This window comes from Hyla sarda, chromosome 2 (genome assembly GCF_029499605.1).
Source record: "Hyla sarda isolate aHylSar1 chromosome 2, aHylSar1.hap1, whole genome shotgun sequence".
NCBI classification, from domain to species: domain Eukaryota; kingdom Metazoa; phylum Chordata; class Amphibia; order Anura; family Hylidae; genus Hyla; species Hyla sarda.
In genome coordinates, this window is record NC_079190.1 from 57518461 (window position 1) to 57534652 (window position 16192).

The window sequence follows — 16192 nt, forward strand, 5'->3', positions numbered from 1 at the left end:
CCACACGGGGCACCGTAAACGACTATCCGGTGACAGCTGAAGCAGTCTGCGCTGCCGGATAGCCGTTTATGCGATGGCCCCGACATACAAAAGCATCGTATGTTGATGCTGCCTTCAACATGAGAGGCCATCGTATGTTGAAATGATCGTATGTCAGGGCCATCGTAGGTCGGGGGTTCACTGTATAGGGTTTGTAGTTGATTTTTAGCTTGGAGTTTTCCTTTAAGACAAAATTTTTAAACGTTTAGTTTTCCAAATATTCTGCTGTTTTGTTCTTAAATAGTTTTATCCTTGGAGCATAATGGGTTAGTGTGCAGTTAGCACATAATACATGAATTTCACACGGCACGTGCACTGTTCCTATTAGCTGGCAGCTTTATCAGACAGCTTAGCAACCCACCACTTTGCCATAGTAACATATTATAGACCGACAAAATAATGGCCCAGATTTACTAAATCCTTTTTTTGTATGATTGTTTTTTTTTTTCTAGACTGGATTTATCAAATTCAACTGAACATTTGAATACTTTTGTGTTTAATTATGTCTTTAACATTTTGTCTCATTTTATGTAGGTAATTTATATTAATTTACATGATGATGTGCCAAATGACTGTAGAATCAAACACCATTTAAAGTGTACCTGTCATTTACATAAAACAACTACTGACATGTCATGCGTTTTGATCGGTCAGGGTCTCAGTGCTCATATGAGGGGGGTCACTTCCCGTCTTTCATCGATCTCTGTTCTGCTTCACATAACAGTGTCAATGGGTCTTGAGGACAGAGGTCGCTGAAAGCTGAGCTATAACATGCTTCTCCCCACTCTTTCTAATGATCGGTGGGGGTCTCAGCAATGAGACCGTGACCAATCTAAACTTGTTTCAAATGTTTTTATAAATGACAGGGTCACTTTAAACTCAGGTGTTTCACGTCTGCCTAATTTTCCTCAAGAAAAGCCTAAAGTTTAGTGGAAGATGTCTAGAGAGGATGCTACAGTTTAATACATAATACCAGCTCATATGGCTACTTTATTATAGTGCATTTGGAAAGTTTTCATACCCTTTCAAGTTTTCACATTTTGTTCAATTGCATCTAATACCCAATAATGAGAATGTGATAAAAGAATGTTACAATTTAATCTGCGCATAAGCAAAACTATAATATTGCAGTGACGTAAGTATTAAGACCCTCAGTACTAAGTTGAAGCACCTTTGGCAGTGATTCCAGCCTCCAGTCTTTTTAAAGGGGTACCCCGGTGGGAAAAAAAATAATTTTTAGGTCTTTTTAAGTCAACTGGTGCCAGAAAGTTAAACAGATTTGTAAATTACTTCTATTAAAAAATCTTAATCCTTCCAGTACTTATCAGCTGCTGTATACTACAGAGGAAATTATTTTCTTTTTCAATTTCTTTTCAGTCTGTCCACAGTGCTCTCTGCTGACACCTCTGTCCATGTCTGGAACTGTCCAGAGCAGGAGAAAATCCCCATAGTAAACTTCTGCTGCTCTGGACAGTTCCTGACATGGACAGAGGTGTCAGCAGAGAGCACTGTGTACAGACAGAAAAGAAATGAAAAAATAATAGAACTTCCTCAGTAGCATACAACTGCTAATAAGTACTGAAAGGATTAAGATTTTTTTTAATAGAAGTAATTTACAAATCTGTTTAACTTTCTGGCACCAGTTGATGAAAAAAAATGTTTCCCAGTGGAGTGCCCCTTTAATACAGACCCCTTTAACACACACCTTAGACCAGTGCCCTTTCCTTTTATTGACCCTAGACTAGACGTGCCGATACTCACCCCTTCTCATTCTTTCATACTGAAGTCTTCTTCACGCTGGCATCAGAAAATTTTCTGCAGAGGCCTTCTGTAGGGATAAACACCAGGAGAGGTGTGGGGTGAGTATAAGAATACAGTGGTCCCTCAACATACGATGGTAATCCGTTCCAAACGGACCATCTTTTGTTGAAACCATCGTATGTTGAGGGATCCGTGCAATGTAAAGTATAGGACAGTGGTCTACAACCTGCGGACCTCCAGATGTTGCAAAACTACAACACCCAGCATGCCCGGACAGCCAACGGCTGTCCGGGCATGCTGGGAGTTGTAGTTTTGCAACATCTGGAGGTCCGCAGGTTGAAGACCACTGGCATAGAAAGTTGTACTCACCTGTCCCCGCCACTCTGGACCATCACCACTGCCCTGGATGTCGCCCTCCATCGCTGTTGCCGCGTCCCGGGGTGTCCCCGGCGCTCCAGCAAGGCCTCTGCTTCCTCGTCATCCTCGCTCTCCATCGCCGCTCTCCGTCGGCGCCATCACGTCGCTACACACGCTGCTTCTATTGGATGACGGGACGGCATGCGCTGCGACGTGATGACGACGATGGAGAGCGGCGACGATGCAGGGGATCCCGAAGAGGACGCGCCGGAGCCCCGAGGACAGGTAAGTGATCGTCAGCGGACCACAAGGGGCACCATAAACGGCTATCCGGTGGCAGCTGAAGCAGTCTGCGCTGCCGGATAGCCGTTTATGCGATGGCCCCGACATACAAAAGCATCGTATGTTGATGCTGCCTTCAACATGCGATGACCTCTGAGAGACCATCGTATCATGAAATGATCGTAGGTCGGGGGGTCACTGTACATGGCTCCTGGGAGCTTTGTCTGCTTTCCTAGTTTTTGAGGACGCCGAAGGAGAGATTGTGTAGTTTACAGGTATTGTTAATACTAAAAACTCCATTATGAAGAGTGCCAGGCCAATAATATTACTGCAATAATAAGTGACAGGTCCTCATACTTATGTCATAGGATGGGTGACATGGCCAACTTTCTTATAAAGCTCTCAGGCTGTTTCTATGAAAACGGCACATAAAAGTAATGCTGCATTTTAAATGTAGGTCACTTTCGGAGCCATGTTGATTTAATACTGGATTTTTGAGGGCTGAAGTTTTAAAGAAACTTGAGCAATTTGCTTCTATTTTTGCTGTTAGAAAATGTATAGGTCACGATGTAATCTGTATCTTGCCCGAACTGGTTATTTTCTATATTCAGTTCTAGGGAACAACCAAGTCTGTCCCTGAGCTGGGTATGGCACCTATGATATCTAGTATACAGCTCACTGCTTGTCTGTGCACAATATTCCATGTGACCAGTAATGTTAGAGGGGTAGAACTATGTTATTTCCTATGTATTTATGCCCTTTCTGAGGCACCTTATATTCTCATTTATTTAATACAAAACTATGTTCCTATGGTCCACAGATACAAACCATGGCTCCCCAGTCATCTTGCCACTGGAGATGGTTGGGAACCTGAAAACAGACAAATTATATGTCTAACACAATTTGTATTACTCCTGTTGTTCTGCCTTTTGCACAGCGCCCAATAATATTAATTGGAGTTCTGTACATTTTCTAAGACAAACAAGAGTTTTCGGCCTCCCACCCATCTTGGGTTGGCTGGGGTGCTATCTTTTTTGTTTGTGGACAAACCCTTTTAATTAACGCAGAAACTTTTAACTGCTACTAGGAAGCCGAAAGCTGGATATTGTTTCTGTTGAATTAAATGATTCCCCCTTTGATGGCGACAGGAGAGATTTTTAAGGGAGAATTTGTTTGACCGATTAGAGCCCTATACTGAAATATTTTGTTTTTTTCTCATTGTATTTTTTTTTTTTATGGTTTGTAAAATGTTATGGGGGCAGCCATATTGCCTGAGCATCTACTCTGTTAACAGAATTTAGAAATATGTTTTACAGCAGCTACCTAGGCATAGGAAACAAGAGACTGGAAAAGACTAATTGAACTCAATGGGAGAGTTCAGGTTTCTAAGAATGGTCTGAACAGTCATAGTGCAGAGAGGGGGAGGAGGGATGCTGTGGCTATCACCTACTGAGAATGGCCTGATCCCATCTTATCTGTATACTGGTGTCATGTATCCTTGTAATTCTGAATGTGATGATAATGGTGAGATTGCAAAAAAAAAAAAAAAATATATATATATATATATATATATATATATATATATAGATAGATAGATAGAGATATATATATATATATATATATATATATATATATATATATATATAGATAGATAGTACAGAAAGTTTCACCTTATGGCTAGAATGAAAACTGCTTAAAGATTTCAAGATTATTGAAAATACAGTGAGTAAAGTGAATAACAATGATTATTAATAATAATAATAATAAGCATTTCTTTAAAAAACTGTTAAACATAAAAAACTGATGAAAACTGTAGGTATTTTTTTTTCTGAGGACGCATTCCCTTTAAAAGATCATATAGAAATGTTCTAATTTGAAGACAAATATTTCTCCCCAGTAACCGACAGAAGTGTTAGCAAAATTCTGTTTCTGAAAACGCGGACCGTGAAGTTACAAGGAGCAGCCTCACTTGTCTCCAATGGACCATTAGGTAATACATAAAAATACAATGAATGTTACATAAAGTCTGCATTTATGCTGGGTAGTAAACACAATGTATGTATGTTTTATAGGTTATGTCAATTTTTGGAATATATTCCAAGGAGGAAAACTGGCTGCAAGTTTTAAACCAGTAAGTGTCCCTCTAAATAACATATATATGTCAGAAATACATTGCTACTATCAAAAAATTGAGCATAGATATCAGGATAGCAGAATATTATCAAAGAGCTTCAGTTGATTTCTGCACTTGAGGGTGTTAAAGGGGTATTCTGGTTTCAGAAAATTGTATTTAAATAACACCCCAAGATAAATAACTAATATACTGTATTAGTGTTATCAGAAATTGTACTGGCTTCAGCATGGTTTTGTATAATTCACTCCAGACATGGAGTTGTGTAGTCCTTTCCCTGGCAGTGTGGTGTTGTCTTTAGGTCCCCCTCTCTCCCAAGACAACACATATCTTTTCCTGTCTCAGGATGCTTGGCTGGATCTTGTACGTGAGCAGTAGCCAGCCCTTTCAACAAACATCACCATCTACCTGTTATATACTCATATAACTTTATTGAGACATTTAGTAAAGAATGATGTGTGCTTACAGCATACTGCCTTATGCTGAACAATGTCACAGGAAGAGGAGCAGACAATGGATGAATACAGCAGATGCTGCAACCTCACTGATCGTATAATAGTCTGCTGTGAATTGCAATGTTCTACGGCTCTATCAGGGAACTAGCAGGACTGCTGTAGGAGGGAAGCTGGCAGGGTAGGAGGATTGTGATGAAGGGCTGAGGGAACCAATGCATTTTGGGAATTGTAATACTAAGCAACCAGAATGTACAGAAATAGGACCCCCCAAATAAATGCATTTTTGGTCGTTTCTGATATGGGGAGGACAGGTTATCAATACGACATGCTTTTGCAGCATTTTCGGAATATCCCTTTAAGGCATTAAAGGAATAGGCAAATACATCCAGGAGACTCCAACTTCAAAGGAAGAAAGAAGGGGGGCACTAACAATGAGGAGACCGCTTCAGTGGTGGGACAGTTTTCTTCTTGGCATGAAAACGGCTGTTCACTTACCTGTCCGCAGGGTCTGGCGTCCTGCGTTATGGATTTAATGCACCTTATCATCATTAGTGCCACATTTCTTCTTCCTTTGCCATTGGATTTATGTGTTTGTTAATGGGTAGAGCTGGTTATAGTGGTCCTGTTTTTGTGTTATGCTGCAGCTGTGATCCCTATGGTAGCTAGCTTACGTGGCTGAAAGCAATACAGTGCCGATCACTGCCTCTTGTATACTGAACATCCAGGAGACTGATAGCACGATACTCTATGCCACATTGTAGTTAGTCATAAACGTGTCAAAAGTTTTGATCAGTCAGGGTCTGAGTGTTTAGTTTCCCCATAGATCTCTAAAACGAGCTGGGAGAAGCATCCAGTTATGTGCTTCTTCCCCGACTCACTGCCTTTTCCTCCTCTCAGCATGAGACAATCTCTAAAGACTTATAATCTAGTGTAGCAACTGGGTAGTGAAGAGCACAACGGAGCCCTTCTCCCTGCTTGTTGTACAGATCTGTGGAAATCTAAACACTCAGATTGTGACCGATCAAAACCTTTTACATGTCTCCACCACATATCGAAAGTTTTTTTTCTAATGGAAGGGACACTGTTCAACCTAGTATAGTATGAATGCATTTTTGGGTCTGTATTACAGCCCCTTGTCCTGCTCTGACCCCAGATCTGATGACCTGAACTCACAGTTGTAGCTACAAGAACTCTTCTCATTTGTAATGGGGCAATTCAAATCATTGGATTATGTTACGTAACTGTCATTTGCAATTACCTATTAAATAAACCATTTTTTCAGGGAATTCCTCTTCTCTCCTTTAAGTCTAGGACCGGGTGCCAGGTCAGCAGTCTTGCCGTTACTAAAGACAACTCGCTGATGTTTGTAGCAGACTACATTGGTTATATCTATGTTTATAACATCAAAGACTATGCTGTCCAGGGACCTGAAAAGGATCCTCCACCATGTAAGTTTCATTTATTAAAATATTATTGTTTATTTATATATTTTTAGAAACTTTAGAGACCCAAGCGAGAAGAAAATATTAAGCAGAGAAAACAATTTCATTCTTAAAAAACATCCGTATTTATTTAAGAATTTTCTAGAATGTCATTCTGATGTTCTATAATAGGATCACGAGCAGTGCCCACATCTGGTATAGTTTGTGGCCTTCTGTTATGCAGAGACTTTTCTTATAGTTTAAAGGGGTATTCCGGGCAAAAACATTTTATCCCCTATCCAAAGGATAGGGGATAAGATGTCTGATCACGGGGGGCCCGCTGCTGATACCCCCTGCAATCTCCATGCAGCACCCGCATTCTATGCGGGGACTGCATCTCAAGTTTCGGAAACCTCCAGGTTTTCGGAACTGGGGACGTGATGTCACGCCACGCCCCCTCCATTCATGTCTATGGGAGGGGGCGTGGTGGCTGTCACGCCCCCTCCCATAGACATGAAGGGAGTGGGCGTGGCCTGACATGATGTCCCCAGTTCCGAAAACCTGGAGGTTTCCAAAGCTGGAGATTCAGCACCCGCATAGAATGCGGGTGCTACAGGGAGATGGCGGGGGGTCTCAGCAGCGGGCCCCCCGTGATCAGACATCTTATCCCCTATACTTTGGATAGGGGATAACATATTCTTGCCCGGAATACCCATTTAAGAGCAAGAAACTCATTAAATACCCATTAATACCCATTAATACCCATTAATACCCATTAATACCCATTAAAGAGCAAGATTAAGATCAAAAAGTGACACTAATTTGTTGTTTTTTTTCTGGTCACGCATCCCACGTTCAATAGAAATAGGTGCCTGGTTAACAAATCTTAGGCTAGGATTCCACCTGGCTTTTTTCTGGGGGAAGGGGATGCCCTAAAAAATGCTGCACTTGCTGTATGAAATGCCAGACCCACATGGTGTTTTTTCTTTTGCCATTTTTTGACCTTTGACTTTATGGCATTATTAGGGCTAGTTTTTAAGTAAACTTTTCCTCCCATTAACTTCTATGGGAGGAAAAAAACAAAACAATGTAGATTTCAAATTCATGGTGTTTTTTTTGGGTGAACCCCTCCCCCCAATTCTTCAGTAGAAATCCCATGATGCATCACATGAATAAATTATATGATGAAAAAAAGGAAACGGGATAAAATGCCATTGAAAAAATACCTCGGGAGGGCAAAATGATGGGGCAATTTTTTTTTTTCAGAAAATGTGGCCTGCACGAAATTTATTAAATGCCCTGCGACCATTTAATAAATTTTAGTGCCCCCTAACATTACCAGCACACAAAAGATGGGGTACAAAAATATTTCACCTAAATCTACAATAATTAATCCCCCCTCCATAGTCCTGATAATAGGAGGTGAAGTTTTGCCACAGATGGAGGCGTACTGGTTGGGGAACACTGGTTTGAACTATAGAATTCTTTTTTTATTCAAAACTTTTTGCAAAGTTGCTTCATTATTTTATCACTTTGAAGTGATAAAACAATTGTTGCGAAAGTGCACATAACCTTCCGAGCCTCTTCTATTTTCCTATTGTGAAGGATGTAGAAAAGAGGCACTAATAATGAGGGTTACACAGATCAGCAGAATCCTCCTGATTACAAGCTTAAGAGCAAGTCTGTTTAGTATATTAGAATATTAGCAGTCACCTCAGAGCTCAGCCCGGGGCTATGTGCTTTCCTATAGTCATAGAACTCCTTGACTTCAAATATTCTCATTAGACATGAGCTAATCGAGTCACTTGGGTCATCAGGCTATAGAATACAAGGGATTTTTATCATTTAGATGAGTTCTTATTATAAATTACATAATTAAAAAGAAACGTACATTAAATATCACCAAGGGAAGGGAGATGTGGAAGGAGGGAAGAGGGTCTTAATAAGTTCAGAACAAAAATTCTATCCTTTTACATACACATTAAAGGGGTTGTCCAGTGAAAGACAGCATGTATCATGGTGTCAAATAGTAAAATAAAGCAACTTACTTTTATAATGTTATTGGCCATAGTGCACAGATTCTTCATATCAGCTCTGCTTTTTCCCTTGTAGGTGAGACATCAGGTCACATTCTGAGCTTCCCCCCCCCCCGCTTCTGTCTGCTCAGATGGAGACCATTGATGGGAAGAGGGGTAGCTCATATTACTGCTCCCCCTTCTGCCTGCTAAGGTTGAGACCATTGATGTGCAGAGGGGAAGCTCCATATTACTGCTCCCCCTCTTCAGCAGTGAGCCTGCTCTGGTGGAAACTAATGTGATTGGGAGAGGCTTTTTTCTGTCCTAAAAACCTATTGAACAGTAATATGAGCTCCTCCTCTTCACATCATTTTTTTTATCCTGAGCAGACAGGTAGAGAAGGAGGATAAGGGAGGGAGCCCTGAATGTGATGTGATGTCACGGCTACAAGGGAAAGAGCAGAGCTGATATGGAGAGATCTTTGCACTATGGCTAAAAACATTATATTAGTAAGTTACTTTATTATACTTTTTGACACCATAAACAGGTTGTTTCTTTTACTGGACAAGCCCTTTAATATTATTTTGTTCTAAGAAAAAAGAAGAAATTGTGTAGAACATAGATTAATGAAAACCATTAGCTACTCATCTGCTAATGTTAGATTTAAGAATCAACCCCCCAGTATATAATCATTAGATCCTGATATACTTCAGGGTTTCTTACCATCACATGAAGTGATGGCATATCACTAGAACTGTAAGTAGATATGGGCAGCAGCGCTGTTTACACTTTATTCTTAGGATGCCTACCAGACAGAAATCTATACACCATTACTCTTTTAAAAGAAAAAAAACATTAACCGAAATAGTTTTATAGTTTTACATACATGTTTGTATCCCTGTAGTTGTCAAGCACTGGAGGGCTCACGTGGACATAATAACTGAGTGAGTAAGATTGCTACACTTGTTTTTTAATTTGTATGATATTATTGAGAATATGTAGTTATGGAAGATAAGGGGTTTCCCAGGACTTAGGGTCACACATAGCACATACGAAGCGGGTTTCCCACATCTGAATTTCCTCTTGTAGAATTCCAGGGGAAAATCTGGTAGCTGATTATATTACTACCCTTTGAAGTTAATGGGTTCTGCTGGTGAATTTTCTGCTGTAAACCTTTTAGTGCAGTTTCGCTGAAGGATGCTATAGGAAACCACAGTTGCTGTAATAGCACTCGAGGACCTGTACCCTTTCCGACTAAGATGTGACTTGACTGTTCTGAACTAGACTGGACTGACTGACATGACTAGACTGGACTGACTGAGACTTGACTTGAATTAGGTTTTGACTTGACTAGGGAGCTGACTCTTGCCACTTCACTGTGTGGAATCCAATGCGGTGCTTACCACCAGGGTGGACTTGTACGGACAGTTGTGGCCAGATAATCTTCACTCACCTTATCCATTGCTTTGGCTATGGGGCCCTATGGCTCTCTGGCACTTGTCCCCAAAGCTGAGTTGAACTTGACTGGACTGGGTCTTCTAGGCTTGTCCTCATTTGGTGATGTACAGGTCAATCAGCAGAGGTCTGAACTGGACCTCCAATCACTCTCCTCTCCTCTACACGACTCACTAACTCCTCCCCATTGCATGTTGCAGCAGAATACCAATGAAAAAAATGGCACTCTACTGCATCGAAATTTCCGAGAAAAAATTCTGCTGTGTGAACATAGCCTTACCCACCCTTAGTTGTATTTAGACACTCAGGTGTTTCATACTATATTATATGTACAATTGTTCTCCTGCATTGGGTGTCATTTGTTTGTTTTTTAACTCCCTCCCCTTTTCTTCTTTTATGTATCCCTTGGTTTATTGTAAAGAAAACAATAAAAATATCTAAACGAAAATAACATATTTGCATTTTCTCCATACGATTTCTTTTATATCCCCCACTAGCATATATCCCACCTCCTCATCCTTGTGTACAGTTCAGATTTTGATGCCTATGATTTCTGCCAATTAATAAGTGGGTGTCTCTCAGTGATATTAATAATCTTGGATTTCTTGGAGTACATCCCAAACGTGTAGGCATATCATTTTAAAAGTGGGAGACATTTGTGTTTCTTGTCAAACTAATCTAGTTGGAAAATCTGTCGTAAACATCGCCCACACAGTAACATTTCATGAAGCGACTGTTGGCAAATAAAAGCTTTTCCATTTGCTTCGTAAAAAGACTGCATTCTTCTTAAGAGGAAGAGTATCCCTGAGTGTACCAACAGGAGCCATGAAGGTGAAGTCTATGGAGATATGAAGCCAATGCAAAAGAATGAGACTATGAAGGTGAAGGCTGTGAAGATCTGAAACATAACAGTGCAAAAGAATATGACAAGAAAGTGGTGGCTTTGAAGATCTAAAGACCAACAAAGCAAAATGATGTGACTACAAATTAGCATCATTTATATACCGTTACTTACAAGGCGCTGGTATTAAGCTAAGGAACCTTAGGAGTTGATACACTGCTTCATAAAATTGAAAATGTTCGAATCTCATCATTCATTTAAGTAGAAAATATTTACTGATATGTATTGTGTTGAAAACAAAATGACATATCAGTGGTCAATGGAAGCCAGAGTAATAAACCAATGGAGGTTTGGATTCTAAATCACACTAGGAAAATTAAAGTAAAAAATTTGGAAGTGGATCCAGAATCCATGACTATGATCAGGGCAACTACTGTATTAATGCTTCTCATGAGATGGCAGCTGGCGTCCTGGTGACTCTATTCCCAAACATGGAGTGAGCTTCTAGACAGTCTGTGGTGCAACTTGGTGAACCATAGTAATGTGAGGGCCAGTTAATAGCATCAATGACATTGTCAACCAGGATGTGCCTACAGACTTAAAGGAAAACTGTCATATGTTTTGTCCCGCACTATCCACGGGGGAATTCCGCGCATGCGCAGTATCGTCCAGGACTCGGCCGAGATGAGACAGAGAGTGTAAGACAACGTATGAATATTCATTAGCTGGGCGGTGCTGCGGGCCAGACGGCGGTTACGTCACAGTGCCAGATGAAGGCAGTAACCCCACCCATGCCAGTTAGCAGCTAACTTGAATATACCGAAAACCAGCTATAACGGGTGAACGGCCAGCGGATCCGGGCAAAGTAGGACTCAAAATGTCCAGCGTCTCCCGCACTATCCACAGGTACCTGTGGATAGTGCGGGACAAAACATATGACAGTTTTCCTTTAAGCTACATGAGGCCGGGTGTAGTCCTGCACTAGGTGGAACACAGGACACTGTGCACCAGCTTAAGGTTTTACTGCTCACATAATAAGGTTTGCTTCTCTTCTACATCCATGTCCCGCTCTACTCATCTACTGGCCAAGGTCTTGATATCTTTTCCATGCTCTTGAGACTGCTAGGAGACAGAGCAAATCTTCTTACAATGGCACATATAGATGTGCCATCCTGAAGAAGCAGGACAACCTGTGTGACCTGAATGGAAAACTAGAGAGGAATCAGTCAGGAAAGAAAAGGAGATTTTCTGTGTCAGCCTCCTGCAAATCCATTACTTTTTGGGGGGTTGTCTTGTGCTGCACCTAATGAAGTGGATGGGATGGCGCAGACCAGATTGGAGTCAGTTCTTACTATAGTATCGTGTAAATACGTTTAAAGGAAAACTGTCAGCCAGTTCACCCACACTAAACCCAATATACTGGGTTATAGTGTGGGTGAACAGGAGTCCGTACAGCCTTCCCCCGTTGTTTGCATATTAACTTTCTTCAACCCCACGTCCTAGTGACATGGAGTCACATGTCCCCTGAGCGCACCTCTCTGTCTGCAGAGCGGATGCGCCTGAAGTTTTTATGCAGCTCTCACGTCCTGATGAGGTGATAGCTGTGCATCCAGGACACCAAACGAGACAGGCGGCGGGGGACCCACCTTCAAAGTGCCACTGAGAAGACCGAAAACACAACTTTAGTGGGGGGGGGGGGGGGGTACTCAGTGGCCAGGGCACACAAGAAAATAAATGATCCCTGTATAGACTCCAGTTCACCCACACTATCACCGAGCATATTGAGTTTAGTGTGGGTGAACGAGCTGACAGTTTTCCTAAATATGTCTATTGTCTCTGATTATATTTCAAAGTTAAAAAATAAAACAGTCTAAGTAGATGTTGTTACATTTGGACCCATATTGTGTTTTGTGTGTCTACAGTAGGGAAATACAAGAGTTTCCCTGTGTGAAAAACTTGCACATTTCAGCCCTTCTCCAAGAAGATGAGGCTCTCCTGGAGTTGTTAAAGGGGCTTATTTTTTACTAGGAGCATACTTGCCACTACAGTTATAGAAGACACCACTGTGATAGGTTGAGCAGACAATTCCTTGTGCCCACACTGACATCAAGAAATGCTGCGCAGTGGGGACCTGATTCCATCAGAACAGGGGGAGCGGGGAAGAAAAATACAGTTATTTTTTCTTGTTTTACACCAGTCTGAACATATATATTTATAAAGAAAATATCTCTTCAGTATTATGCATTATATCTACAGGGTCTTTTTATGCTGTGTCCAAACCTGTTTACGACCTATAAAAATGCTTTATTTCTATTTTTTAGCCTTGAAGTGATAGATGAAGATAAAGTTGTTTTATCATCATCATTAGACTGTACAGCGCGGCTCTGGAGCATTGATGGAGAATTTATAGGTTTGTGCTTTTTATGTATTACTATAATCCTATCCTGTTTTTTGCAGATTAGTCCATTTTTTGTAACAATACTGTACAAAAGTGTCTTAATCTGTGCTTCTCATACAGTCACCTGACCCAGTTATTGGTAAGGCATTTTAAGTATATTAAGATACTTTTTACTAAGTTTTCGTTCTTACCTCAGTGGTGAGGACCAGGCATTAGAATGCTCTGGCTGGTAAGGCCACAGTGAAAAATTATTAGAGAAGCCCTGGCTGTGGTTGTAACATTAACTACTAAGGTTCAATAGCCAATAAAGATTACACTAGGCCCCCATTATGGTACTGGGTTTAAGAAGATAGAAGGGTTTACCCCTGTATAACCTTCATGAACCTTGAGACAATTTTACATTTTCTCATGCAGTTTCTTTATAAAGAAAAATGCTTTACAGATTCTTAACTTTTAATAGCAAAGGAGGAAGAGACCTATCGGTACGTGTCATAGACAGACAGGTACAATTATCCCTCAACTTACAATGGCCTCAGGTTACATTTTTTTTTTTACCAAACATTGGTCCTTTCTGGACAATTGTAACTTGAAACCAGACACAACATACAATGCTCCAGACAGGACAAATCTGCGAAACGTGTCAATGGTTGGAAGCTCTGACCAATCAGAATGGGAATTTCACTGCTAAAAACACCTGTATTACTGAAGTGCATGCACTGATAGCACTGGTAGCGCCCCCTACAGTACAGCGAGGTACTACATGTTCTGTACTACTGTAGCTGCTCCTGTGGACACCAGGTGAGGGCGGCTCCATTTAACTTTTTTTGGGACATTGCGTGTACTGTACAGGACCCTGAAGAAGCTCCTGTCCTCTACATAGACAGTGATTACAGCTCCCAGCAGATCTTTATTACTTTTGTATGTAAGAACTTGCTTAATCTGTATTCGTTTTCTAGTTATTTTTCTTTAATCCTCACTTTTTCCTATTTTTGGATGACATTTTGGGGCTTTAGAATCAATTACATGGTTTCCATAGAGTTATGGTCTCACAATGCAATGGTTTCAACATAAAATGGTCGTCCTGGAACCAATTAATATTGTAACTTGATGGTCCACTGTACACCATAAAAAATAAGACTTTTATGGGAAAAATAACTTGGTGTGAATTATGCAAATAGGGTGCATAGAAATTTTACTTTTAGGGTTGGGTCACACGTGCCGTATTTTGCTGCATATTTTCTGCAGCTAATTTTGCTATGCATTGATTTTAATGGGAAGGAAAATATGCAGGAGCAAATGCACAGCAAAATATGTCACATGTGACCCTACCTTAAACTGTAAAATGCTGAAATGTCAGCCTGAGAATGAAGAAGCAGCGAAGGAGGGAAAATAAACTAAGCAGTTCCATACAATCTGCAAAAATGGTGACACATTGGAGGTGCAGTGTATTATACAGGAAGATGATGTCTGATGCACGCCAGAACAGGGACAGGTTAGATGTCCTCTGCTTTACTCCATTTTAGCAGCCGATAAGCTACCAACTTGGCCCATGAGTCAGGAAGAACTACCAAGGACTATTCCTGTCTGCATAACCAAGGAGCAGCCGAAGGAAGAAAAAAAAAACTTAGGTATTACAGCAGGTTTTGAATTTCCTTTGGGGTCTAGGACAGCTCGAGAATGGATTCTTCGTAGACAGCAATATATTTTGGAATGGCATCCGCAGAAACAATGAACAATGTTTATTGTTTCTATGGACCTCAAAATCAGGATTTCCATGACAGATGTTTTGGAACAGAATATTTCCACAGAATTCTGCTTGGAATTCTGCCATGTGAACATAGCATAAGGGTCGGAAAGCAGATGCCCATAGTACTTTAGTTACACTGGGTACATAGGCGATGAGGACCCCATCCATCCTGGCACGTAGTAGATGAGGACCCCATCCATCCTGGCACGTGGTAGATGAGGACCCCATCCATCCTGGCACGTAGTAGATGAGGACCTCATCCATCCTGGTACATAGGAGATGAGGGCCCCAACCATCCTGGCCCATAGTAGTTGAGGACCCCAACCATCCCGGCAAATAGGAGATGAGGGCCCCAACCATCCTGGCACGTAGTAGATGAGGACCCCATCCATCCTGGCACGTGGTAGATGAGGACCCCATCCATCCTGGCACGTAGTAGATGAGGACCCCATCCATCCTGGTACATAGGAGATGAGGGCCCCAACCATCCTGGCCCATAGTAGTTGAGGATCCCAACCATCCCGGCACATAGGAGATGAGGGCCCCAACCATCCTGGCACGTAGTAGATGAGGACCCCAAGCATCCTGGCACGTATAAGATGAGGAGTCCACCCATCCTGGCACGTAGGAGATAAGGAGCCCACCCATCCTTGCACGTAGGAGATGAGGACCCACACCATTCTGGCACGTAGGAGATGAGGACCTCATCCATCCTGGCACATAGTAGATGAGGACCTCATCCATCCTGGCACATAGTAGATGAGGACCCCATCCATCCTGGCACATAGGAGATGAGGGCCCCAACCATCCTGGCACATAGGAGATGAGGGCCCCAACCATCCTGGCCCATAGTAGTTGAGGACCCCAACCATCCTGGCACATAGGAGATGAGGGCCCCAACCATCCTGGCACATAGGAAATGAGGGCCCCAACCATCCTGGCCCATAGTAGTTGAGGACCCCAACCATCCTGGCACATATTAGACGAGGACCCCAAGCATCCTGGCACATAGGAGATGAGAGCCCCAACCATCCTGGCACATAGTAGATGAGGACCCCAAGCATCCTGCCACGTAGTAGATGAGGACCCCAACCATCCTGCCACGTTTAAGATGAGGAGCCCACCCATCCTGGCACTTTTAAGATGAGGAGCCCACCCATCCTGGCACTTAGGAGATGAGGACCCCACCCATCCTGGCACTTAGGAGATGAGGACCCAATCCTTCCTGGCACATAGGAGATAAGGATCTGTAGAAGATGAGGATCTGTAGGAGATAAGGATCCTGTCCAT

At 41.8% G+C, this 16192-nt stretch overlaps 1 protein-coding gene across 7 annotated transcripts in view; it reads left to right on the forward strand.

Annotated features, from left to right (window-relative positions):
* The window catches only part of LOC130358518 (WD repeat-containing protein 49-like), a 148293-nt gene that overhangs the window by 114014 nt on the left and 18087 nt on the right, over positions 1–16192 (forward strand). For all 7 annotated transcript variants that reach the window (XM_056561861.1, XM_056561863.1, XM_056561859.1 and 4 more), the window contains exons 23-27: positions 4337–4429; positions 4512–4570; positions 6332–6473; positions 9366–9405; positions 13079–13167. In XM_056561861.1, coding sequence (XP_056417836.1) covers positions 4337–4429; positions 4512–4570; positions 6332–6473; positions 9366–9405; positions 13079–13167 — 423 coding nt within the window. The remainder of the gene's footprint in view (positions 1–4336; positions 4430–4511; positions 4571–6331; positions 6474–9365; positions 9406–13078; positions 13168–16192) is intronic.